The 27,274-nt window shown below is 39.6% G+C and overlaps 2 protein-coding genes across 2 annotated transcripts; one reads left to right on the forward strand and one right to left on the reverse strand.

Annotated features, from left to right (window-relative positions):
- The first annotated feature begins 936 nt into the window (after nt 1–936).
- On the forward strand, nt 937–2,410 carry manbal (mannosidase beta like). Its single transcript, XM_055214004.2, has 3 exons — nt 937–1,088; nt 1,633–1,786; nt 2,066–2,410. The coding sequence occupies exons 2-3, from the start codon at nt 1,637–1,639 to the stop codon at nt 2,177–2,179; spliced, it is 264 nt and encodes an 87-aa protein (XP_055069979.1). The 5' UTR covers nt 937–1,088; nt 1,633–1,636; the 3' UTR covers nt 2,180–2,410.
- A 351-nt stretch (nt 2,411–2,761) lies between these two features.
- nfatc2b (nuclear factor of activated T cells 2b) lies at nt 2,762–26,979 on the reverse strand. The gene is made up of 10 exons (XM_055214003.2): nt 25,794–26,979; nt 23,998–24,871; nt 20,886–21,054; nt 19,394–19,596; nt 18,230–18,402; nt 17,786–17,929; nt 7,315–7,370; nt 7,107–7,239; nt 6,472–7,029; nt 2,762–3,051 (listed from the first exon to the last, which is right to left on the reverse strand). The coding sequence occupies exons 1-10, from the start codon at nt 25,894–25,896 to the stop codon at nt 3,005–3,007; spliced, it is 2,460 nt and encodes an 819-aa protein (XP_055069978.2). The 5' UTR covers nt 25,897–26,979; the 3' UTR covers nt 2,762–3,004.
- Nucleotides 26,980–27,274: the final 295 nt, after the last annotated feature.

Genomic DNA, 27,274 nt, shown 5'->3' on the forward strand with positions numbered 1-27,274 from the left:
GTCTCCTCTATTTTGTGCAAAATAATCATTTTAAACATTCACACCTAACAAAGTTGTATTGCATAAAATGTAAAGTGATTTTTTTTACTTTTTAAGCAGAAAAATAAGAAAATTGTGCTAACCTCAGATTACAGTGATCTTGACCACATGTGAACAGGAAGTTCACTATAGAAGAAGAAGTCACATAAAGTGGCTATTTGATTTTTGAGATAGAGCCTCTAGTGTTGGAGTTATTAACAGTGTGACAACTTACCCGTGTGACAACTTACCCCGCTCTCCCCTACATTTAAAATATTTTATGACAAAGAATAAGCTTTTTGCCATATGGAATGTAAAATTAGAAATGTATTTGCTTGTCCTTAAAATACATTTTGATGTTGATATATGAAGGTTAAAACTAAATATATTTAATTTAACTAAATATATTTACTTTCTTCAAAATGTATATTTTTATTTAGCATATAGTTTAAATGTCTTTTAATATATTTTTGGCCAGATTATTTTATTTTATTTTATTTTATTTTATTTTATTTTATTTTATTTTATTTTATTTTATTTTATTTTATTTTATTTTATTTTATTTGCTGTATGGGGACACAAGCACAATATTCCTGAAGGAGACATTACAATAAAGGTAAATGATTTTACAGAAGTATCTTCAGATGTTTTGTCTTATTGAAAATATTTGTACCTATATTTTGTACGCATATTTTTATTTATTTATTTATTTATTTATTTTAAGGTAAACAATAATGCACAGCAGTAGGGTCTGTAAACTTCATATTCTTGTTATTAATCAACTGCTCCATCTTCACCAGAGTTAAGGACAGATGATTTAATCACTTGGTCTCGCACATTTTATCTGTCTTTATGTCTATTTATTATGTTTAACTATTTATTTCTATGATTTCTTTCTTTCTGCAATTCAATCCCCTGTACACGAGGTGGCACTAATGCATCAAATACACGAATGCACCGGAAGTGACGTTTCAACTGCGGATCTTCGGTCTGACAATAAACAGATGAAGTTTGTTGTTTCATGTATTCTTAAATCTTTATCGACAACACAATACGACTGATTTCATCAGGTAACGGCTCTGTTTTCTTTGTTTGTGGTTTGTCAATGTAATTTTACATTAAACTGCACGCGAACGACGCGTCAAAACGAACGCTCTCTTTACAAAGAAATCAGCTGTCTACGCGTCAGACGAGATGCGTTGAGCATTTATTTGCATTTACTGGTTTTGAATGTCATTCTTTACTGCAGTAATAATATAATGCCATGGTAATACATTTTGTTTTACGCATACACTCTGTGTTAATGACTTGATTTTATCATACAGTTGGTTATGATAATGTTTTAGGGTCACGTGCTCATTGTATTATTATTCACATTTTAGAAATATAGCAAACTCATCAAAACTCAACACAAATGTAACTATGGAAATTATTTTCCAAAAATAAATAAAAATTCATAAATAATAATAATTAATTAAATAAAAAAAAACAAAATAATAGTATTATAAGAATAATTATTATTAACAATTTTATATAATTCATATTAATTTTATTATAATATATTTTTGACTGGTTGTGTATTTGTTGAATAACATTCATGTTTTCATGTATCAGAATCATGTCTGGAGATCTGGATCTGTCTCCTCCTGAAGTTCCTGAACCCACATTGTTTGAGAGTCTACTGCGTTATGGACTCTTCCTAGGGGCCATTTTTCAACTCGTCTGTATTTTAGCTATAATAATACCAACATCCAAGAGTCACGAACAGGTGGAGACCAATTTTATGTCATTAAAAGTGAGAAAACAAAACTTATATTCAAGCTTTCTAAAAGTAGCCAGCGCCACTTTTTGACCAAACTAGTGGGTATTTAAACTAGGATATGGGGACCTCCAAGTTTTAAGGTCCATCCACAGAAATGCAAAATTTTAAAATTGAATATAATTTTTTTTTTATTTAGAGATGCACTAAATTTTCAGCAATCAATTATATTAAATCATGAATATAATTAGGAAACTTGCTGTGTTCCCGTATTTGATTGCATTCTAGGTGGAGACTCCAGAGCCGGTTGATACGCGAGGATTTGAAAACAACAAGAAGACAAAGGCACCCGTTCAACAAATCCGACAGAAACTGAAAAAGGAGAGCAAGAAAAAGCGATAGACACACAGAATAAATGACTGAATGAGCATTAATGGTGTTATTGGTCCAGCTGTGTATTTTGTATTGTATGTGTATTCACATTAGGTTGTGACTCTTCTAACATCATGAGTCAAGTTTGGTTTTTCAGACATTTGCCTCTTCAAAACAGTGTTTTTATTCGTATCTTTGTTAATACCTTTGTTGTTTAATGATTATTTTAAGTACAATGATCCAAATAAACTGATAACTGTTTGTTCTGCTTGTATTCCTTATAAATGATGATTATCAGGTTTTTTTTGGTGCTATGATCTAATCATAGTGTTGAAATAAAATATGCAACAGATTTTGAAATCTGGGGCTGGATGTACAAAGCTTTATATTTTAAAAATATGTTAGGAAAAAGCCTAAATATTGTTTGAATTTATACGTGTGAGCATTTTTTGTTGACTAGTGATGAAACAAAAATTTTGTGATTCTTGTAGATAAAACCCTATAACGTTAGATGTTATGAAATAAACATTATTATCTGAACTTTTTTAGGAGTCAGATCCATTTTCTTGGTCCTCAAAACTGCAAATGTTAACACCATAAGACCACTCACTGTTACATTAAAATGCTTTTATTGCACATTTTAGAATTTAAATGCACATTGATAAATAGATCTATTTGATTGATAGAAAAGCAATATGTTAATAATAAAAAACAAATAAAGTTACCCCTAAAATTGATTGCATAATGAAAATGTCTTCATTTTTACAAATAGTAACTTTACAGATATGATAAACAACATTTGAAACAGATATGAAAGCCAACAGCAGAGATCAAATCACGTTTCCTTCCTTGGCATCAGAAATCATGTTTATGAACAAGGTCCTTTCTTATAACAGCATTCACTGTGGGGGAAAAAGAAAGTATAAATAAATATTATTTAACTTAATATTAACATATAATAACATGATTCATATTACTGTGAAGCAAAAAATCTTAAATGTTCACTAAAAGCAGATGTTTGAGAAATGAACACCGGTAGTCGCTGCACTGCAGTCTGCGTCATTGCCACTGACTGTCCGCTAGTCGGCAGCAGAGAGACAGCACAGCAGCGCTTATTAAAACTTCAAATGCAGGTCGAATTTCCTGTTGTTCTGCAGACACGAGATCAGTGGGCTAAAAACGGAAACTTTCAGTCTATATTTAGAAGCAGGGGACACAAGGGGTTGCTTTTTTACATGTATAATGAAGTTTTAAATAGAAACCAAAGCGTTGGCGCGATGCTTTGTAACGCCCACATCAGCCACCACAAATACAAACAACTGCCTGATGGTACGATATAAAAATATCACTGATGACATCGACTAAAAATTCATTCACATCCCTGCCAAAAAAACAATAATCATCACAAAAAGCAGATAAATTTACTTATAAACTTTAGTGTAATACTATAGTACTCGTGTACAAAGTGTACTAATTACTATACTATACTACAGTGTACTACACTAGATAAAGTATTTTTCATGTAGGATGTTATTTGCCACATGGGAATCAATTGAGCACCATTAAATCTTACTGGAAAAATACCCACACAACATAAAGAAATGTGTAATGTTATAAATATTAAGTTTATAATGTTAATGTAAAAGAAACCATTCGAATTATCATTGCTTTCAGCAGGGACGATATAAACAACAAAACGAGTTTACTCACGAGTGCCTTTGTGATTGAACTGAATGCATTCTCATGAGATCAATAGTCTGCCCTCTTTTACTTTGTGTTTTAGATGTGGTAAGAGCTCAATATTTAACAGAACCAGGGCAGTGACCCATATAATGCAGGCGGATGAGTGCGGCATACATTAGTGACGTCACAATCCTCTACTAACAACCTCAACAATAAAGCAAATACCAGCCATTACGTGATGTGACCACTGATCTATATAAATGACCAGTGGATGTGACGCTACAATGCATTTAAACTATTTGATAATTTCTCCCTAAAAATATTTGGACTTTTGTTTGTACATTTGCAAAAGCATAACAGTTTATGTTGAAACAAGTTAAATTTACTCATTTGTCATTTGAATGTAAAGAAAACTAAATTAACATTTCTTCCTTAGCAAGCATGACTGAATAAAAGAAACGTTATTTCTGCATGTAGTCCATGTAAAGTCCAATATTAAATGTGTATGTTCACAGTTTGTGATATTAACCACCCAGCCAAATCTGAATGATAAAAACACCAAATAAATTAAATAAGTTATCACAGGATTCACTGCTCTCAAACACTGGGGGGAGGGGGGGTGTCCGCTGTCGGCGAAACCACGCACACTTGTGGAAAGTTGTGGAGCTGCGTCGATCCCAATCCGCCTACTTCCATACTATATAGTAGGCGAAGTAGTACTATGGTACTATAGAAGTAGTGCTTTTTACATACTATATAGTATAGTAGGCGGTTTGGAACGCAGCGTCAGTCTCTCTCAACTCTCTCACTTGTGGAAAGTTGTCGAGCTGTGTCGATCCCAAACCGCCTACTTCCATACTATATAGAAGGCGAAGTAGTGCTTTTTACATACTATATAGTATAGTAGGCGGTTTGGAACGCAGCGTCGGTCTCTCTCAACTCTCTCACTTGTGGAAAGTTGTCGAGCTGCATCGATCCCAAACCGCCTACTTCCATACTATATAGTAGGCGAAGTAGTGCTTTTTACATACTATATAGTATAGTAGGCGGTTTGGAACGCAGCGTCAGTCTCTCTCAACTCTCTCACTTGTGGAAAGTTGTCGAGCTGTGTCGATCCCAAACCGCCTACTTCCATACTATATAGTAGGCGAAGTAGTGCTTTTTACATACTATATAGTATAGTAGGCGGTTTGGAACGTAGCGTCGGTCTCTCTCAACTCTCTCACTTGTGGAAAGTTGTCGAGCTGCGTCGATCCCAAACCGCCTACTTCCATACTATATAGTAGACGAAGTAGTGCTTTTTACATACTATATAGTATAGTAGGCGGTTTGGGACGCAGCGTCGGTCTCTCTCAACTTGAAAAAATAATGCTACATCCTGAATGGCGAATGTGTTAGGGGCGGAGCCATGCTCGGTAGCTCCAGTGCGTCATTGAGCCAACTTTTTAGCCCTGCCCAAATAATCCTAATCACAGAAATGTGGAAAAACTCCACAATTCAGTACTACATAGTTTACAGTCTTTGTCATGTGTTTAGAAACAATTCTCTGAAATGACTTAACAGGGGTGGTTTCCCTGACAGGGATTATTTTAAACTAGGACTAGGCCTTAGTTTAATTAGGAGATATAATTAGTTTTAACAAACATGTCTTACTCAAAACATTACTGGTGTGTATTTTGAGACAAAATAAAGGGCACTGATGTATTTTAAGATATGTCAGTTCAAGGGTTTTTTTTTTAGTTTGGACAGCTCTTATGTAGGGTTCACACCAGACGCGGTAGAGGCGGCAAGCGCGAGTGATTTACATGTTAAATCAATGCAAAGATGCAATTAGGCATCCTGCGGCACGGTATGCACAGTAGGCGTGGTGTGATTGGCGCGGAACTGAGGGTTGCCGCGGGAAACGCGTGAGTTGAAAAATCTGAACTTTGTCAGACTTTCGTGCCGTGTTAACCAATCAGGACCTTGCTGTAGTAGCAACGTGATTACAGGAAGCGAGCGGAGTCCCAGAAGCCCCTCCCATGACTCGAATTTCCGTGTGAATGTCTCGAATGACTAGAATTTGAATGAAGCAAGTAAACTGAAATGTTCAAGCATTCAACTACGCGCGAATAGCGTGTTTTTGCCACCTCTACCGCGGCTGGTGTGAACGCAGCATTACATTTATTTTAGTCTAGGACTAGTCTAATCCCTGCCTGGGAAACCGCCCCTAAAAGTTTAGGGTCACATTTTTTTTTTCAGAAAAATAGGTAACTGGTCAAACAGTGAATAACACAAATGTAACTATGGAAATTATGTTGTGACTAAAAAACAACTTTATCTACATAAATCCAAAGCTATGTTATATTTTAGCATCTTTGGTGTAGACTAGAGTTTGCAGAAATCTTCTTCTTGATGTCTCACCTTGAGATGCTTTTAAAACTTTACTGAAGAAGTTCGCATTTATTCTCGACTCATATTGACTAATTTGTCTTCATTATTTATTCCAAGTCATCCATTTGAAAAACATTATATTTATGTCTACAAACTTCTAAGCATGCACCAATAAGATTTTTAACATCACAAGATTCAGTCTAGTGACCCTACACATTTAAAAGGTAATGCATCATAACATTAACAGAGTTGAGATGTCTACAAACCATCATCAAGGTAGGCCTGATCCAGGTTTTCCTGCTTTACAGTGAGTCTCACAGGACTGCTGGTTCTCTGATGTTGAATGGGCAGATACGTCCGTTGATGACTGTGAACCGGTGGAGATCTCCCTGTGGTCGGGGACGCCCGTGAGATGTACGCCTTCTGATGGCCTACAGTCGAGCAGAGCTCTGACACATCAAGGGTCGGAAACATCGAGGCGGCCGCTTGGATGGCGTCACTTACTGCGGTGTTCTGGTAGATGTTAGGGCCATACTGAGACAGCGAGGTTGAGCCACGTGTGGTCGACATACAGGAAGCGTGACCCGGGGAGCCGCTGTGACTCACTGGCACCGGACGCTCCAGCTGGTATTGTGCAGGTGGGTGTTGATAATGGGTGGAAGGGTACCCGCCCGAGTGAGGCCGCTGATAGGACGGCCCGCTTGACAACATACAGCCATCGGCCAAACGACAAGAGGGTGGAGAAACACCCATAACAGGACGCGTAGTACAGCCGAACTGGACATATTGGTACTCCTCCACAGGCTCTGCCTTAATCTGTGGCACTGAGGAGAAAGTCGACGGCAAAGTGAACAGGAAGTAATGAAATATATATAATAATAATATATGAACTATCTCTCACCTGACAGTGGTGTGTAGGTGAAGTGTTGAGGTTGACTGCATTTCTTCTTGCCGTTGAGCACATGAAAGCTGACTTTAACTGGGTGGTAGATGTTGGGATCCCGATACGGAGGAACTTCCAAGAAAAGCAAGTTCTGTAAAGAAGACGACTTGTATGAACTATTTAAACCTCGTAATTACAAAATATCTGAATTGTGGAAAAAACTTACAGCTGTGCTTTTGTCTCTATAAACTTTGGCTTCAGTCTCCCATATCTGCAAGTCAGCTAAGACAAGAAAACGATCATTACTATCTGAGAACAGCAAAAACATCAGACACTTAAGATTTAAATAGATGTACTGTGCAAAACTCTTAGGCCACCATTAGATTTGATGTTTTTGCAACGGTATAATAAGCATATGTAATTATTTTCATTAACCATATAATTTGTGTGCAGTATTAAATGGACTGAATAAAAAGATGAGCTAATGTGTGAAGTATTTAATGTGGACTCCTCTTGTATTTGTGCAGCATCTCTTAAACGTGAAGGAAATGAAATCCTGTCTAATTTTAATCGAATGACTTCAGGTCTTCAGTCTCCTCAAAGGAGTTCAAGATGTGTTTAGTTTAGTGTGTCAACACTTTGACCTCAAGAAGACGTCGTTATCTGAAAATTGTGTGTGTGTAAAAATACAGCAAATATGTACTAAGGAATTCTGGCTGGTTGCTAAGGTGCTCTCGCTGGTGGCTAACGTATTCTGGCTGGTTGCTAGGGTATTCTGGCTGGTTGCTAGGGTATTCTGGCTGGTTGCTAGGGTTTTCTGACTGATTGCTAGGGTGTTTTGACATGTTGATATGTTTTTCTGCAAGGGTATTCTGGCTGGTTACTAAGGTATTCTGGCTGGTTGCTAAGGTGTTCTCACTAGTGGCTATCAAATTCTGGCTGGTTGCTAAGGTTTTCTGGCTGGTAGCTAGGGTATTCTGACATGTTGCTAGGGTTTTCTGGCTGGTTGCTAAGGTTTTCTGACTGATTGCTAGAGTGTTCTGACATGTTGATATGTTTTTCTGCAAGGGTATTCTGGCTGGTTACTAAGGTATTCTGGCTGGTTGCTAAGGTGTTCTCACTAGTGGCTATCAAATTCTGGCTGGTTGCTAAGGTTTTCTGGCTGGTAGCTAGGGTATTCTGACATGTTGCTAGGGTTTTCTGGCTGGTTGCTAAGGTTTTCTGACTGATTGCTAGAGTGTTCTGACATGTTGATATGTTTTTCTGCTAGGGTACTCTGGCTGGTTACTAAGGTATTCTGGCTGGTTGCTAAGGTGTTCTCACTGGTGGCTATCAAATTCTGGCTGGTTGCTAAGGTTTTCTGGCTGGTAGCTAGGGTGTTCTGACATGTTGCTAGGGTTTTCTGGCTGGTTGCTAAGGTTTTCTGACTGATTGCTAGAGTGTTCTGACATGTTGATATGTTTTTCTGCTAGGGTACTCTGGCTGGTTACTAAGGTATTCTGGCTGGTTGCTAATGTGTTCTCGCTGGTTACTAAGGTATTCTGGCTGGTTGCTAAGGTGTTCTCACTGGTGGCTATCAAATTCTGGCTGGTTGCTAAGGTTTTCTGGCTGGTAGCTAGGGTGTTCTGACATGTTGCTAAGGTTTTCTGGCTGGTTGCTAAGGTTTTCTGACTGATTGCTATAGGGTGTTCTGACATGTTGATATGTTTTTCTGCTAGGGTACTCTGGCTGGTTACTAAGGTGTTCTGGCTGGTTGCTAGTGTGTTCTGACATGTTGCTAGGGTTTTCCGTCTGGTTGCTAAGGTGTTCTCACTGGTGGCTAACATATTCTGGCTGGTTGCATGAGTATTCTGACTGGTTGCTAAGGTGTTCTTGCTGGTGACAAACATTTTCTGGCTGGTTGCTAGGATATTCTGGCTGGTTGCTAGGGTTTTCTGACTGAATGCTAGAGTGTTCTGACATGTTGATGTGTTTTTCTGCTAGGGTACTCCGGCTGGTTGGTAAGGTGTTCTCACTGGTGGCTAACATATTCTGGCTGGCTGCTAGGTTTTTTTTGGATGGTAACTAGGGTGTTCTGACATGTTGCTAGGGTTTTCCGGCTGGTTGCTAAGGTGTTCTCGCTGGTGGCTAACGTATTCTGGCTGGTTGCTAGGGTTTTCTGACTGATTGCTAGGGTGTTCTGACATGTTGATATGTTTTTCTGGTAGGGTACTCTGGCTGGTTACTAAGGTATTCTGGCTGGTTGCTAATGTGTTCTCGCTGGTGGCTTACGTATTCTGGCTGGTTGCTAGGGTTTTCTGACTGATTGCTAGGGTGTTCTAACACGTTGATATGTTTTCTGATAGGGTACTCTGGCTGGTTACTAAGGTATTATGGCTGGTTGCTAGGGTGTTCTGACATGTTTCCAGGGTTTTCCACCTGATTGCTAAGGTGTTCTCACTGGTGGCTAATGTATTATGGCTGGTAGCTAAGGTGTTCTCGCTGGTGGCTAACGTTTTTGGGCTGGTTGCAAGAGTATTCTGACTGGTTGCTAAGGTGTTCTTGCTGTGGCTAACGCATTCTGGCTGGTTGCTAGGGTTTTCTGACTGATTGCTAGGGTGTTCTGACAGGTTGATAATGTTTTTCTGCTAGGGTACTCTGGCTGGTTACTAAGGTGTTCTGGCTGGTTGCTAGTGTGTTCTGACATGTTGCTAGGGTTTTCTGTCTGGTTGCTAAGGTGTTCTCACTGGTGGCTAACATATTCTGGCTGGTTGCATGAGTATTCTGACTGGTTGCTAAGGTGTTCTTGCTGGTGACAAACATTTTCTGGCTGGTTGCTAGGATATTCTGGCTGGTTGCTAGGGTTTTCTGACTGAATGCTAGAGTGTTCTGACATGTTGATATGTTTTTCTGCTAGGGTACTCTGGCTGGTTACTAAGGTATTCTGGCTGGTTGCTAGGGGTTTCTGGCTGGTAGCTAGGGTGTTCTGACATGTTGCGAGGGATTTCCGGCTGGTTGCTTAGGTGTTCTCGCTGGTGGCTAACGTATTCTGGCTGGTAGCTATGGTGTTCTGACTGGTTGCTAAGGTGTTCTCGCTGGTGGCTAACATATTCTGGCTGGTTGCATGAGTATTCTGACTGGTTGCTAAGGTGTTCTTGCTGGTGACAAACATTTTCTGGCTGGTTGCTAGGATATTCTGGCTGGTTGCTAGGGTTTTCTGACTGATTGCTAGGGTGTTCTGACATGTTGATATGTTTTTCTGCTAGGGTACTCTGGCTGGTTACTAAGGTATTCTGGCTGGTTGCTGAGGTGTTCTTGCTGGTGGCTAACATATTCTGGCTGGTTGCTAGGGTGTTCTAGCAGTTGCTGGGGTATTCTAGCTGGTTGCTAGGGTATTCTAGCTGGTTGCTAAGGTGTTCTCACTAGTGGCTAGCGTATTCTGGCTGGTTGCTTGGGTATACTGGCTGGTTGCTAGGGTTTTCTGACTGATTGCTAGGGTGTTCTGACATGTTGATGTGTTTTTCTGCTAGGGTACTCCGGCTGGTTGGTAAGGTGTTCTCACTGGTGGCTAACATATTCTGGCTGGTTGCTAGGGTGTTCTGACATGTTGCTAGGGTTTTCCGGCTGGTTGCTAAGGTGTTCTCGCTGGTGGCTAACGTATTCTGGCTGGTTGCTAGGGTTTTCTGACTGATTGCTAGGGTGTTCTGACATGTTGATATGTTTTTCTGGTAGGGTACTCTGGCTGGTTACTAAGGTATTCTGGCTGGTTGCTAATGTGTTCTCGCTGGTGGCTTACATATTCTGGCTGGTTGCTAGGGTTTTCTGACTGATTGCTAGGGTGTTCTAACACGTTGATATGTTTTCTGCTAGGGTACTCTGGCTGGTTACTAAGGTATTATGGCTGGTTGCTAGGGTGTTCTGACATGTTTCCAGGGTTTTCCACCTGATTGCTAAGGTGTTCTCACTGGTGGCTAATGTATTATGGCTGGTAGCTAAGGTGTTCTCACTGGTGGCTAACGTTTTCGGGCTGGTTGCAAGAGTATTCTGACTGGTTGCTAAGGTGTTCTTGCTGTGGCTAACGCATTCTGGCTGGTTGCTAGGGTTTTCTGACTGATTGCTAGGGTGTTCTGACAGGTTGATAATGTTTTTCTACTAGGGTACTCTGGCTGGTTACTAAGGTGTTCTGGCTGGTTGCTAGTGTGTTCTGACATGTTGCTAGGGTTTTCCGTCTGGTTGCTAAGGTGTTCTCACTGGTGGCTAACATATTCTGGCTGGTTGCATGAGTATTCTGACTGGTTGCTAAGGTGTTCTTGCTGGTGACAAACATTTTCTGGCTGGTTGCTAGGATATTCTGGCTGGTTGCTAGGGTTTTCTGACTGAATGCTAGAGTGTTCTGACATGTTGATGTGTTTTTCTGCTAGGGTACTCCGGCTGGTTGGTAAGGTGTTCTCACTGGTGGCTAACATATTCTGGCTGGCTGCTTGTTTTTTTTTGGATGGTAACTAGGGTGTTCTGACATGTTGCTAGGGTTTTCCGGCTGGTTGCTAAGGTGTTCTCGCTGGTGGCTAACGTATTCTGGCTGGTTGCTAGGGTTTTCTGACTGATTGCTAGGGTGTTCTGACATGTTGATATGTTTTTCTGGTAGGGTACTCTGGCTGGTTACTAAGGTATTCTGGCTGGTTGCTAATGTGTTCTCGCTGGTGGCTTACGTATTCTGGCTGGTTGCTAGGGTTTTCTGACTGATTGCTAGGGTGTTCTAACACGTTGATATGTTTTCTGCTAGGGTACTCTGGCTGGTTACTAAGGTATTATGGCTGGTTGCTAGGGTGTTCTGACATGTTTCCAGGGTTTTCCACCTGATTGCTAAGGTGTTCTCACTGGTGGCTAATGTATTATGGCTGGTAGCTAAGGTGTTCTCGCTGGTGGCTAACGTTTTCGGGCTGGTTGCAAGAGTATTCTGACTGGTTGCTAAGGTGTTCTTGCTGTGGCTAACGCATTCTGGCTGGTTGCTAGGGTTTTCTGACTGATTGCTAGGGTGTTCTGACAGGTTGATAATGTTTTTCTGCTAGGGTACTCTGGCTGGTTACTAAGGTGTTCTGGCTGGTTGCTAGTGTGTTCTGACATGTTGCTAGGGTTTTCCGTCTGGTTGCTAAGGTGTTCTCACTGGTGGCTAACATATTCTGGCTGGTTGCATGAGTATTCTGACTGGTTGCTAAGGTGTTCTTGCTGGTGACAAACATTTTCTGGCTGGTTGCTAGGATATTCTGGCTGGTTGCTAGGGTTTTCTGACTGAATGCTAGAGTGTTCTGACATGTTGATGTGTTTTTCTGCTAGGGTACTCCGGCTGGTTGGTAAGGTGTTCTCACTGGTGGCTAACATATTCTGGCTGGCTGCTAGGTTTTTTTTGGATGGTAACTAGGGTGTTCTGACATGTTGCTAGGGTTTTCCGGCTGGTTGCTAAGGTGTTCTCGCTGGTGGCTAACGTATTCTGGCTGGTTGCTAGGGTTTTCTGACTGATTGCTAGGGTGTTCTGACATGTTGATATGTTTTTCTGGTAGGGTACTCTGGCTGGTTACTAAGGTATTCTGGCTGGTTGCTAATGTGTTCTCGCTGGTGGCTTACGTATTCTGGCTGGTTGCTAGGGTTTTCTGACTGATTGCTAGGGTGTTCTAACACGTTGATATGTTTTCTGATAGGGTACTCTGGCTGGTTACTAAGGTATTATGGCTGGTTGCTAGGGTGTTCTGACATGTTTCCAGGGTTTTCCACCTGATTGCTAAGGTGTTCTCACTGGTGGCTAATGTATTATGGCTGGTAGCTAAGGTGTTCTCGCTGGTGGCTAACGTTTTTGGGCTGGTTGCAAGAGTATTCTGACTGGTTGCTAAGGTGTTCTTGCTGTGGCTAACGCATTCTGGCTGGTTGCTAGGGTTTTCTGACTGATTGCTAGGGTGTTCTGACAGGTTGATAATGTTTTTCTGCTAGGGTACTCTGGCTGGTTACTAAGGTGTTCTGGCTGGTTGCTAGTGTGTTCTGACATGTTGCTAGGGTTTTCTGTCTGGTTGCTAAGGTGTTCTCACTGGTGGCTAACATATTCTGGCTGGTTGCATGAGTATTCTGACTGGTTGCTAAGGTGTTCTTGCTGGTGACAAACATTTTCTGGCTGGTTGCTAGGATATTCTGGCTGGTTGCTAGGGTTTTCTGACTGAATGCTAGAGTGTTCTGACATGTTGATATGTTTTTCTGCTAGGGTACTCTGGCTGGTTACTAAGGTATTCTGGCTGGTTGCTAGGGGTTTCTGGCTGGTAGCTAGGGTGTTCTGACATGTTGCGAGGGATTTCCGGCTGGTTGCTTAGGTGTTCTCGCTGGTGGCTAACGTATTCTGGCTGGTAGCTATGGTGTTCTGACTGGTTGCTAAGGTGTTCTCGCTGGTGGCTAACATATTCTGGCTGGTTGCTAGGGTTTTCTGACTGATTGCTAGGGTGTTCTGACATGTTGATATGTTTTTCTGCTAGGGTACTCTGGCTGGTTACTAAGGTATTCTGGCTGGTTGCTGAGGTGTTCTTGCTGGTGGCTAACATATTCTGGCTGGTTGCTAGGGTGTTCTAGCAGTTGCTGGGGTATTCTAGCTGGTTGCTAGGGTATTCTGGCTGGTTGCTCTGGTGTTCCAACAGGTTGCTACAGTATTCTGACTAGTTGGTAGGGTATTCTGGCTGGTTGCAAGAATATTCTCACTGGGTGCTAAGGTGTTCTTGCTGGTGGCTAACGTATTCTGGCCGGTTGCTAGGGTGTTCTAGTTGGTTGCTGGGGTATTCTGGCTGGTTGCAAGGGTGTTCTAGCTAGTTGCTGGGGAATTCTAGCTGGTTGCAAGGGTATTGTAGTTGCTGGGGTATTCTAGTTGGTTGCTGGGGAATTCTGGCTGGTTGCTAGAGTTTTCTGGCTGGTTGCTAGGGTGTTATAACAGGTTGCTACAGTATTCTGACTAGTTGCTAGGGTATTCTGGTTGGTTGCAAAAGTATTCCAGCTGGTTGCTTAGGTGTTCTCACTGGTTTCTAACATATTCTGGGTGGTTGCTTGGGTATTCTGGGTTGTTGCTAGAGTATTCTGGCTGGTTGCAAGGGTATTGCAGTTGCTGGGGTATTCTAGCTGGTTGCTTGGGTATTCTGGCTAGTTCCTATTGTGTTCCAACAGGTTGCAAGGTTATTCTGCTGGTTGCTGGAGTATTTTGTCTCATTGCTGGGGTGTTCTGATGGGTTGCTAGGGTATTTTGACTGGTTGCTAAGGTATTCTGGCTCGTTGCTAGGGTGTTCTAGCTGGTTGCTAGGGTGTTATGGGTGGTTGTAAAGAAATTGTCCGGTCAGTGTTTAGCACTTGCTATGGTGTTCTGTGTGGTTGCTACTGTAGGGTCAAACAGTTTGGGTTCACATTTGCGTTTTAAGTATGGTACACAACTTATTATGCACCACTAAATTTGTGCGTGCTCAGTACTTCATGTCTGATTTATCATCTTGCCGGTCTGTGACGTGAGAGAAGTTTCATGTGTAGTGGATGTAACTCCCACTGTCCCGCTGTGTTACTGCTGTTATGTGATGAACACTAAGAATACAGCAGAGGAAAGAGATTGTATCTCTGCAGAGCAAAACCACATCCTCTCGCACACCATCGCTCACCTCAATGGAAAGTGAAGCCAAAGACTGCGTCAGACGGTGTGGGTCGTTTCTATAGGATCTTAATGCAGTTGTTTGCTTTTATATAACGCTTTCATCTTTATTTTGCCCTGTGCAATAATAGATTTGACCTTTGCTGCATGCAATTTTTGGGGTTTTCCACAATTTTGCATGTTTTTCTCATTCTTTTTACATTGAATAGTTGTTTATTTTTTGCATCTAATTCTGTAAACTTAAGAGAGCTATTAACTCGGTTTCATAATTTGGAGCATGAATAAAGTTTTAATACTGTTTAAAAGATCTAAATGAAACAAGGATTGGTAACATTACATACAGTGTGTAGGTGTAGTCGCTGAGGTTTGACAGGGGTATGTAGTGTGTGCAAGCTGTTTTGCAAGCCTTATCTCTTTTTTTTCGCTCGTGCTGTTGCAAGGGTTGGCCAAACCAGACTGCAGTCTAACATGCAATCTCTCACCTCACTGCTCCAGCTTGGACCTCCATTTTCAGGATATGCAAATCACCTTAATATGACTTCAAACAAATCGTATGCTAATGTTCTCCACACATGACAGATAATGTCTGAAGAAGTCAAATATTAAAAAAAGGTACGTGCGGATGTTCGGAGCAGTTTATGCTACAGTAAAAACATAATGTTTTGTTATTTGAAGATCTGCTGAATCTATTTGTGACACTGATCAGTCAAAGTTTTTTTTTTTTGTAATTTACTATTTCCTTGTAAAGAACATTCTAAAGATTGATATCAAACTTTGATCATTCGATTATGAGACTTTAACTTGAATGTCACAGACACATTGGGGTCACATTTTTCCATGTAAGTGTGATAAGGGTCTTACTTACTTATTTTACACCTTTACTGATTCGTTTTGGGTAAAATTGTAGCCATAACATTTGGCTTTTATTTTAGCAACTTCTAGTAAATGAACGGTTCACCAGTATCTTATATATTATAATGACAATATAATGCGTCCAGACTCTCACATAAGATAATGACTGATGTTTTGTCATCAGACCTGGGCTTTGAATTTAATGAGATTTCGTTCAGTAAGGTTTTTGTTTTCAGCCATAAACGAATTTTACATTTAAAAACTTGGACAACAGCGAAAAAGTCATACAGACTATTCTTCTAGAGATTTTGTTTACATTTTTTAAATTTTCATATGTTTTCAAAAAAACTTGCATGTGTTTGACAAGACATGAGAGGGAATATAAGATGACAGAATGTACAAAGCAGTGGCGGCTGGTGACTTCTCTTTCGAGAGGCGCGAATTCAAAATATGTGCTCAGAGTGTCAGGTTAACCATGTCCATCATGCATCTTGTCAAAATAACCGTTTATGATAAAAGAGATGCCCACGTTCACAAAATACTCGCACTTAACAACTTAACACTAAACTCTGATTACACATGAGATTAAGCCAAATGCGAGCGTCTCTTTTATCATAAATAGACGTGGCGTGTGCAGCAGGCACTTATTTGGACAAGATGCATGATGCACATGGTTAACATGACGTGCCGAACACATATTTTGACATGATGAACCACACACATGACAGGCTAAATACATTACGCACTCGAAAAAGGCTGATTTATACTTCTGCATCAGACATACGATGTAGGTTGTACGTAGCCTGATGCGCACCTTTCCGAATTTGTAACAACGCATTCATTCTATGAGGACCACAAGTGCTGTGATTGGTCTGCTAGAACCCCTCCCTCAGATAAAAAATAAATTGGTATCGCATTTCCAATTGCGACAGTAAAAACAAAGAAGTTGAAAAGCAAGTCTTATTTAGCTCAATCACTGCTGAAGCTTCTCGAACAACGTACTATGGATGCATCGAATCCAGATTTTTTAGGTTCGGCCGAATCCCGAATCCACCGTTTAAGATTCGGCCGAATCCGAAACCGAATACCGAATCCTACTCGCATCCTTATTCCAACACAGTAAAACACATTAATGAAGTAAAAAACGTCCACAGCAGTGTATTTTTCGTTTTATTTAATTTTAACTGTACATTATGCCAGGATGACAAGTTGGAAAAACTATTTTGACAATAACCATAAGCCTATGCATAATGAAAGCGATGCGTTGCGACACGCTCGTTTTTCCAATAAGCAAGCAGCTCCGCGCTGAAAACTATATTTAACTTTGAGTGAGAAGCTCCGCTCGTCAATGTCAGTCTTCACACGGCCGTCCAATTACAGTGGCGGAGGGGCAGGACATTACCACAGCAACCAACCGGCTCACAGCTGAAGCATCACAGCTACCAAGCGCTCGGCTGGTAGCAGCAACAGCTGGCATTTGGGGTCCTCAAGGCGTTTTCAGCGGTGTTTAAAAGTTTTGGTGTGTCCAGCTGACCGAAAGAAAAAGCTCATCTCCACGTCAGCACCCGATGTGTGTAATCAACGGCTGCGTGACGTCGACCAGCGTAGCGCAAGCCTAGGGTTCGGTTCGGTGGAAAAAAAATCTAGGATTCAGCCGAACCCGAACCCTGCCAAAAAGCCCAGTATTCAGCCGAATCCGAAACCGAATCCTGGATTCAGTGCATCCCTACAACGTACACAACAAGCTTCAGCTTTTGCTTTGATACGGTGTATAAACCAGTAACATGCCCATGGATCCAAGGGATCTGCATGCGTAATTGGACATCGACGCAAGCAATAACGCAAAAGCCTGTGGCGTAGAGGTTACGGCACAGGTCCAAGGGAGAAGTATAAATTAGCCTTTAGTTTAGGTGAACCGACCCCTCTACTCATGCTTAGGGCACACTAAAAACATTATCCAAACCAAACCATGCCCCAGCGCGATTGTCCCTACTCCCGCAGAAGCACGCACACCGTACTTGATCGATCCGAGCCTGGGCGCGCTTTCGTCATTGGGATGCAATTTTTTTTATCAAAGCAGGAAGTAAAGTTAAGTCTGTGCTTTTTACCGCCCAGGCGCAGTACAGATCGATCACACTATCTGGCTTTGGGGGTCAAACGCGCCCGAGCGCGGTTTGGTTTGGATAGGGTGCTCCCTTAATCTACTTACCACCACGTGTTTTCTCAAAGAAGATGACTCTGGATTCAGAAGTGAAGTTCTGACCACTGAGAATCATCTGCAGTCCACCCAGAACCGAGCAGTGGTCCAAATCCTGACGCTCTACTCCGGGTTGCTCATGGGCCGACCTTTGAGCTGGAACATAAACCATTAATGCATTTAACATGAAAAATGTAACGCTGTGTGCAGTGAAACAAGACACATTGTTTGTAGATAAAAGCATCTGCTACATGCATAAATGTAAATGAAATGTAAATGATATACAGGAACTGAAAGTTTGGACCCTCCCATTCTTCTGTACTATTACGTGTAAGATCATTGAATGTAAGTTTGTAACTATCAAACTTTTTATAAGAAGGATGATTTTGAGAGCATGAAAAACAAGTGTGCCCAAACTCATGCCTTGTATTAAAATAAAAAAGTTGTAAAGCATACAGCATTCGATGGTATGTGAGGCCACTTGGAGAGAGAGCCACTGTCCTGAAGGCTGGGGAACATGGACACGGAAGACCAGCCTCACGCGAGTGTTTTTACGTCCAATATCCGTTTCTCCTTTCCTTAACTCGATGTCGGCGTTCCTCAGCTTTAGGATACCAGCACAGTCAATTCTGAAGATGTCAACACACGACAAAGCTCTCAAAACACTTACGAACGTCTCAAATATAAGAGCATATTCTGATTAAAGCAACACTTTGTAGTTTTTTTACCTTTAAATAATGTCTCTAAAATTATTTCAGTGATAGAACAACTTTTAACTGGACAAATTTACTGTTGCTGCAACCTGAGCAGCCTCCTAGCTGCTACAAGCACACTCTGAAAGTGGCGGTGGAGGGTAGGAAACACAGCCCCGCCCCTCCCCCTGCCTGCAGAAGAGTGTCTGATACCAGGCACTGTTGCGCTTTTCAACCACATGGGGGAGCTGTACGTCATTTTTACATGGAAACTACATAGTGTTGCTTTAAAGGGCTCATATTATGACAAATCCACTTTGGATATAAATGTGTGTTGCCAGTGTGTGAACCAAACAACTCTACAATGAAAATAATCAAAGCGTTTAATTATTAGACATGCTGTTTTGATTCTCTTGTTAATGTGATGTCACACTGATAAAGCCCCACCCACAGCCACTGACTGACTAAATTTTACCCCCAAAAAATGTTTGTTAGCATGGTGTAGCACTAATGCAGGTAAAGATACTATCGTCTCAGACTGAATTCACAGGAATCAAATCTATTTTTAACCAAAAGTTCACTGTTTGTTGGTAAGGGAGTGAGGAGCTGTAGCTCATTTGCATTTAAAGGTACACACATAAAAACAGAGCTTTTTTGTTCCCACCCAAATAGGGGCATTTTGGACATGCTATAAAAATGATCTGTTGGGTGTTTTGAGCTCCAAAATGGTTGAATTTTTATCTATCAGTGATATGTCTATTGAAAGCGATCCCAAAGCTTTTCTAATGCTACAATATTCAAAGTATTTACACCTTTCTGGGAAATCGAGCATGCAAATAACTTACTTGTAACCGTTTTAACATACTATGGTGAAATCTGACAAATTTGCATACCAGGACAAATTATATATTATCATCTGAGCTCTTACATGGCACGCATGTTTTCTTTGGGATCCAGGGGCATCTCTAGAACCTTGGTCCCGTTCTGCATGCGTTCCTGACTGCTGGTGGTCACGGTTTTGCCGGTGATGCGGTGGACCTGGTAGAAGGCGTGAGGTCTGAGGTTCCTTTCGTCAGACGTACCGATGAAGACCTGAAGAACCAGCGGCTCTCTACCGCTATAACCTAGTAACTGAGACAATGCATTGACCATAGTTTATATACAGTATGAACGTGACTTTAGTCAAGAGTAAATTACTATTCCATGTTTGTCAACAAGTCAAATTTAGGTAGTAGACGTAAATTTATGTCAAATATGTTTCTATTATAATTATTTTAACTATATATAGAACTTATTCAGCGATATCCAAATGTCAAAGCATGTTACTGGTTACTGAGTTTCTCATAGATGGTTCTAGAAATGAAAAACCTATTTGGATTCGTCTGGAACTTTTATTTTGTTTAAACAAATAAATAAGCTTTCCACTAATGTATGGTTTGTTAGGATAGGATAATATTTGGTAATATACAACTATTAGAAAAACAACAATTTAAAAATATAGAATCCGAGGGTGCAAAAATTGAAATATTAAGAAAATCGCCTTTAAAGTTGTCCTTATCAACACATATTACGAATGATAAATAAAGTTAGATTTATATTTAGGGTAGGAAATTTACAAAATATCTTCACAAGACATGATCTTTACTTGCTATCCTAATGATTTATGGCATAAAAAATTATCATTTTAACCCATACAATGTACTGTTGACTACTGCTACAAATACACCTGTGCGACTTATCACATATTATTACTAGAATTTGGTTTAGCAAATAGTAATAAAACTTTATATAAGAAATAAAATATAGCAGAATGGGAGATGACACATTGTAAATATGACATATTTGCTCAGACAAAAAACCACAGATCCTCATTTTCCTAAATGTGGACAAGGCACATGGCGCCGTGACAGGGAAATAACATCACCACAATCATCTCTCATCTCTCTCTGTGTTTCTTATCAATCTCTTTACAACAAAAGTTTCGCCGACACACTTTCAGGTCAGTCGATTGTTCTCGCAATCTTCTGCAAACAGTTTTATTATTATCTTTATTTAACCAGGAAAATTGAGATATTGCTAACTATTCTTACAGAGAGAACTGGACAAGACGGGCGCACATGACTTATACATCAAAATTTATTAAAAAAAATAAATAAATCATGAAAACATGTAAAACATGATCCTGGTTCTGACCATACCCTAGGGACCATTAGCCAAAAACAGAAACCAGATCTAGTTTGTATTGGGGAAAAAAATGTAGGAGCATAATTTGCCTAAAACAGAAAATCGATTTTACACAACATTCTTCAGAAATCTCACATTCACTCAGCACATCCTCACAAAACCCCAAAAAACAAACTCTTCCCCCTCCCACTCGTTTTCTGTTTCCTTTAAATAATGTGCCTTAGTCCTGAGTTTACCTGAACGACTGGATGACTGCTGGAAGATGCTTTGACCGCACCCCGACTCCCCTCCGTCTCATAGTGGGCCCGGTGGTGCTGTCTGGGCTGAACCTCGATTCTCAGCTCATATTGATCAATCCTGCTGGGCAGAGGCCAATCCAGCGCAGGCAGGGCAGACACGGGCATACTGACCATTGAAATAAACAACACAGATTACTCATTTTAAAAAGTTTAAACATGCAAGATGTAACTGTTGCATGATATTAAACCTTGGATTATTTTGCTTTTAAAATGATTTTATTCTTTTATAGCTTATAACATTCATGATTCATTTAAAGGGGACATTTCACAAGACTATTTAAAGATAATAAAAATAAATCTTTGGTGTCTCCAGAGTATGTAAAGTTTTAGCTTAAAATATTATAATTTATTATAGCATGATAAAATTGCCACTTTTTACGTGTGGACAAAAATGTGTAATTTTTGGATGTGTCCTTTTAAGTGCAAATGAGCTGATCTCTACACTAAATGTTAGTGCTGTGGTTGGATAGTGCAGAATAAGGTGCAGTATTATTATAATAAGATCCCCTCACAAGGGGAGCCAAATTTAGATGACCTATATTTTCACATGCTTGCAAAGAATGGTTTACCAAAACTAAGTTACTGAGTTGATCTTTTTCACATTTTCTAGGTTTATAAAAGCACTGGGGACCCAATTATAGCACTTAAACATCCCCCTTTAAGATTTAAAAATAGTCTGATTTTCATGATATGTCCCCTTTAAGATTTAAAAAAGTCTGATTTTCATGATATGTCCCCTTTAAGACTCAAAATGTCTGATTTTCATGATATGTCCCCTTTAAGATTTAAAAAAGTCTGATTTTCATGATATGTCCCCTTTAAGACTCAAAATGTCTGATTTTCATGATATGTCCCCTTTAAGATTTAAAAAAGTTTGATTTTCATGATTTGTCCCCTTTAAGATTTAAAAAAGTCTGATTTTCATGATATGTCCCCTTTAAGATTTAAAAAAGTCTGATTTTCATGATATGTCCCCTTTAAGACTTAAAAAGTCAGATTTTCATGATATGCCCCCTTTAAGATTTAAAAAGTCTGATTTTCATGATATGTCCCCTTTAAGACTTAAAAAGTCTGATTTTCATGATATGTCCCCTTTAAGATTTAAAAAAGTCTGATTTTCATTATATGTCCCCTTTAATAAGACTTAAAAAGTCTGATTTTCATGATATGTCCCCTTTAAGATTTAAAAAGTCTGATTTTCATGATATGTCCCCTTTAAGATTGAAAAAAGTCTGATTTTCATGATATGTCCCCTTTAAGACTTAAAAAGTCTGATTTTCATGATATGTCCCCTTTAAGATTTAAAAAAGTCTGATTTTCATGATATGTCCCCTTTAAGACTTAAAAAGTCTGATTTTCATGATTTGTCCCCTTTAATAAGACTTAAAAAGTGTGATTTTCATGATATGTCCCCTTTAATAAGACTTAAAAAGTCTGATTTTCATGATATGTCCCCTTTAAGATTTAAAAAGTCTGATTTTCATGATATGTCCCCTTTAAGACTTAAAAAGTCTGATTTTCATGATATGTCCCCTTTAAGACTTAAAAAGTCTGAATGTCATAATATGTCCCCTTTAAGATTTAAAAAAGTCTGATTTTCATGATATGTCCCCTTTAATAAGACTTAAAAAGTCTGATTTTCATGATACGTCCCCTTTAATAAGACTTAAAAAGTCAGATTTTCATGATATGTCCCCTTTAAGATTTAAAAAGTCTGATTTTCATGATATGTCCCCTTTAAGACTTAAAAAGTCTGATTTTCATGATATGTCCCCTTTAAGATTGAAAAGAGTCTGATTTTCATTATATGTCCCCTTTAATAAGACTTAAAAAGTCTGATTTTCATGATATCTCCCCTTTAAGACATAAAAAGTCTGATTTTCATGATATGCCCCCTTTAAGATTTAAAAAAGTCTGATTTTCATGATATGTCCCCTTTAATAAGACTTAAAAGTCTGATTTTCATGATATGTCCCCTTTAAGACTTAAAAAGTCTGATTTTCATGATATGTCCCCTTTAATAAGACTTAAAAAGTCTGATTTTCATGATATGCCCCCTTTAAGATTTAAAAAAGTCTGATTTTCATGATATGTCCCCTTTAATAAGACTTAAAAAGTCTGATTTTCATGATATGTCCCCTTTAAGATTTAAAAAGTCTAATTTTCATGATATGTCCCCTTTAAAATTGAAAAAAGTCTGATTTTTATTATATGTCCCCTTTAAGATTTAACACTGTCTTAGATTACGTTCATTTTTAGGGGAAATTTAGACATATGCCTACTGAGAATTGTTGATATACATTAAGAGTAAGTGACTATATAATTGATGCAGATGATGTAAATAATATCATTTGGATAAAGAAAACAGGCCCGATTGAGATGTTTGACTACTGCAGACTTTCTTGGTAAATCTGAGCACATTTTAAGACATTCAGATTGCAGTGGCGGCTCGTGACTGCTCTTCCGAGGGGCGCTAATTCAAAATAAGTGTTCGGGGTGTCGTGTGTTGCTTGCGTTTTCAAAATATGTGTTTGTTGCGTCATGTGAACTATGTGCATCACGTGTTTTGTCAAAATAAGTGCCTGCTGCACACTCGTCAAAACCATTTATGATAAAAGAGACGCTCACGTTCACAAAATACACGCAAGACACTCCCTTAACACTAAACTCTGATTACGCATGAGATTATGTGAGTATTTGGCAAACGCGAGCGTCTGTTTTATCATAAACCCTTTAGACGCGTCTGCAGCAGGCACTTATTTTGACAAGACACGTGATGCACAAAGGATCACTCGACGAGCAGAACACATATTTTGAAAAAAGGAACCACACACATGACGGGCTACATACATGTTGTGACGAACTTCAAGCGCCCTCAAAAAAAGAAGTCACCGGCCGCCACTGTCAGATTGTAAATCTCACTGCTGTCTAGTAGAGAAACATTAAGATTGTAAAGCGGTCCAATATGTGCGTTTCGTTTTTGATGATTGGCTAGCATTTATGGTTATAACTATAATGAATTTGGATAAATTGGTGGGTTATTTCGTACCTGCAAACCCCTGCGAGTGTCTGACTGGACCAGTTGGCTGGCATGAAATAGCAAGATTCCACTGGGAACGCCTTCTTCACGTCAGGCATGGATGAGAAAAGGCCTGCTTGGTTTTCAGTGTAGACAGAATACTCTTGACTGGATCGGACCATCTTCGTAGGGATCGGTTTCGTCAGGCTGCTGCTAAGGTCGTTCAAAGAATCTTCCAGGTTTGGGATATGACCACAGAATTCAGGGGGTTCGTCTCGGCCACCGCAGGGACTCGGAGACCTCTGGGTCTGGTACTGATAGTAGGTGCGTTTGCCCTGCGGAGACGCCGAACGAGAACGTGGAGAAGATGAGCGGCGGTCTAGAAAGGTCTCTTCTGTGATGCTGGTGCGAGGCGACGTGTTGGGAGAACCGGAAGCTTGGATGGCCTGGAGAGCTTCCGTCACGGCAGCCATACCTCCTCCTGCGCCCGGAGAGACGCATGGGGAATACGTTCCCGGGGAACAGCCGTCAGAATGCCAGCTGGTAGACGAGGTGCTGCTCGCAGGGCTGAGGCACTGGGTCTCCCTGTATGGCATGTCGTACCCAGGTACGGTGAGCATGGGTCGATTGATGTTCACCGGGTTGGTGTGGACGTGGTCGCGATGGTGGTGCAGGTCAGAGCAGGTGATCTCAATTCTAGGGCTGTTACCCTGGAGGGCTCCAGGATGGGCGGCATGCTCGAGAGACTGTCGGAAATCAGATTGCTGGTAGGTGAGAAGGTCATTGGAAGGGAGATGTTGAGAGAGATGTGACACGGGGTCATCGCCGTACACAGACAGATCTTCATGAGTGCAGGGGGAAGTTCGATTGGTGCCGTGGTTGGTGGAGGCAACAAACTCATCAGCTATGTAAAAACACATCAATTGTCATTTCACATGCATCGAGATGAATTGGCATTGAGTATGAAATATGTAAATCATATGATATTAAATATTGCATTTGGGATGTTTCATCCTGTATAGTAATAGAGCTCGAAGAAAAACCTCAATGAATGGAAAACAAAACTGTTATGCTGCAGTGAAAGTTTCCACTACATCTTTGGTTTCTCATAATGTGTGCAACTGACTTTTGAACTCCATGCATCCTCAAGCAAAGTGATACCATGTTTTTTTATTACTTTGAGTACTTTGAAATACCATGTATACCATAGTATATAGTGATTATACAGTAGTACATAGTGTTTTAAAGTGTCAATTGCTGTACCATAGTTTCCTTGTTATACACAGCAATTTATTTTTCCAAAATATGCTTATTTCCAAAAACTTACTGTTAAAACTTTCTGTAGAAATTACAGTATTACTGGCAGCTCTTTGCCAGTAACTTACTGTAGATTTAAATAGATGTTATTTACTTGCAACAACAGTTTGTTCAAATGTAAATAATCATTAAACATTAATACGTTTTTATATTTACAGAATAAAACTACAATGACAGCCTCATGCAAAGCATGGGAACCAAAATCCGAAGGAAAAAAACTGAAAAAGGTTGATGAGAATTTTTTGGTTCCCATGAATGCTCTGCATAAGGCTATTTTATTATTAAAGTTTTATTCTGTAAAGATAAAAACTTGTTAATGTTTAATGTTCATACTGTTGCCAGTAAATCTACAGTAAGTTACTGGCAACTAAACAGCTGCATAACTACACCGTTTTTTTTCAGTGAATGATTTAAAAGTATAAATAATTATAAAAGTGAAATAATTGCATTTTAAATGGGTATAGAAATGAATGATTAATCATTTATGATGTTAAATTCAGAGCACTAACCTTGGTCGTCTGGAGGAACATCATTGCCAGGTTGGTTGTACAGGAAAAGTAAAGGAAAGTCCAGTTCTTCTTGGCCGTCAATGTTTTCGTATATATTATCCATTGGGTAATGTTTTCAGGCCAACGTTGCTAAAAAAAAAACGAGTTTGTGTAATTCGTGGGACGATGGTAAGAAGAGTGCGTCCGTCGCGCGCGCGTTCGGCTCACGGTTTGAGTGCGTGCGCTGTAGATGCGCAAAGTGCAGCAGACGCTTCCTGTTTTAAAAGAAACTCCCTCACAAAACTCTGAAACTCACCGAAACAAAAATTTTAACATTTATACCACTACTCGACCAAAAATTCACAGAAAATAAATAAATATACAATTTAAATACAACGGTGGTTTCACTTAGCCTATATATGAAAATACATTTTATTTTTTATAAATGTACAACCAGCACCACAGATCCGACACCATAAGGGTTAATATGGGTTTGGCCTTGAAAAGTTTCACGACCTTACACAACCTCAGCAACAATCCTAACCTATACATCATGAATATTATTTGTCCACATCCAAGTTATAACATAGCCCTGTATCCATTGTATAATTTAGGTTGGATCTACAGTAATGTTTTATTGTTTGTTTATAAGATCGAAATCTGTTTAAATTAAGATGAATTTATTGAAGGGGACACCTGCCGTTTACAAGCTCAATCTCATGTCAATTTACACAACAGCGCTATCTGCTGGACTAAATATTAAAAGTTGAAAAATTTCAGACAGCAAAGACCTAAAGTGACTCCATCTTTTAATGACATTTTTAAAATTCTGCCTTGTAGGCTTTACTTAGTGTGCGTGCGTTTTTTGCCATATTATATTAAAGACTACATGGTATATTTTAACTATAAGCATCACCCACCAAAAAAAACTTTTTTGGGTGACCTAAATAGGCCTATCAATAACCAAAATGATATGAAAATGTGCAGTGAGATAAGACTTTGTATACTGAAAACACCCAACCACGGTTCCTTTTATACACACACCTATTTATGAGTATTTTCAAATTGACTTTTTCTAACTTATTATTCATGGGAAATAAAATTGTTTCCAACTGCATTTGTGTTCCTGCTATGCCACTTTGGCTCCAAGATTTATGACAACTGTTGCTAAGTATGGCTGCTATTTATTACTGGGATTATCAAAATAATGTGTGCGTCATTGTGCATATATACAGACGTTCCTTACTGCAGATTACTTAAATTTATCTTAAGCATAGTAAAGTAGAAAGCAGTTACATGTTATATATTTGTGTAAATCTGATCACATTAAGATCAGTGCTAAATTTTTTCCTGTGTCATCATCTTTGTTAGAAACTAATTTAATGAAGAAACTTGTCAGTTGTGTAACTATTAATGGTTGCATTAGTTGCCAGTGTAAACCATTGTCAAATGAGCATGCCAGCCAATATATTTATTATTATTTGTATTTAACAGTAATTTAC

This window comes from Misgurnus anguillicaudatus, chromosome 8 (assembly GCF_027580225.2).
Source record: "Misgurnus anguillicaudatus chromosome 8, ASM2758022v2, whole genome shotgun sequence".
In the NCBI taxonomy this organism is placed as follows: domain Eukaryota; kingdom Metazoa; phylum Chordata; class Actinopteri; order Cypriniformes; family Cobitidae; genus Misgurnus; species Misgurnus anguillicaudatus.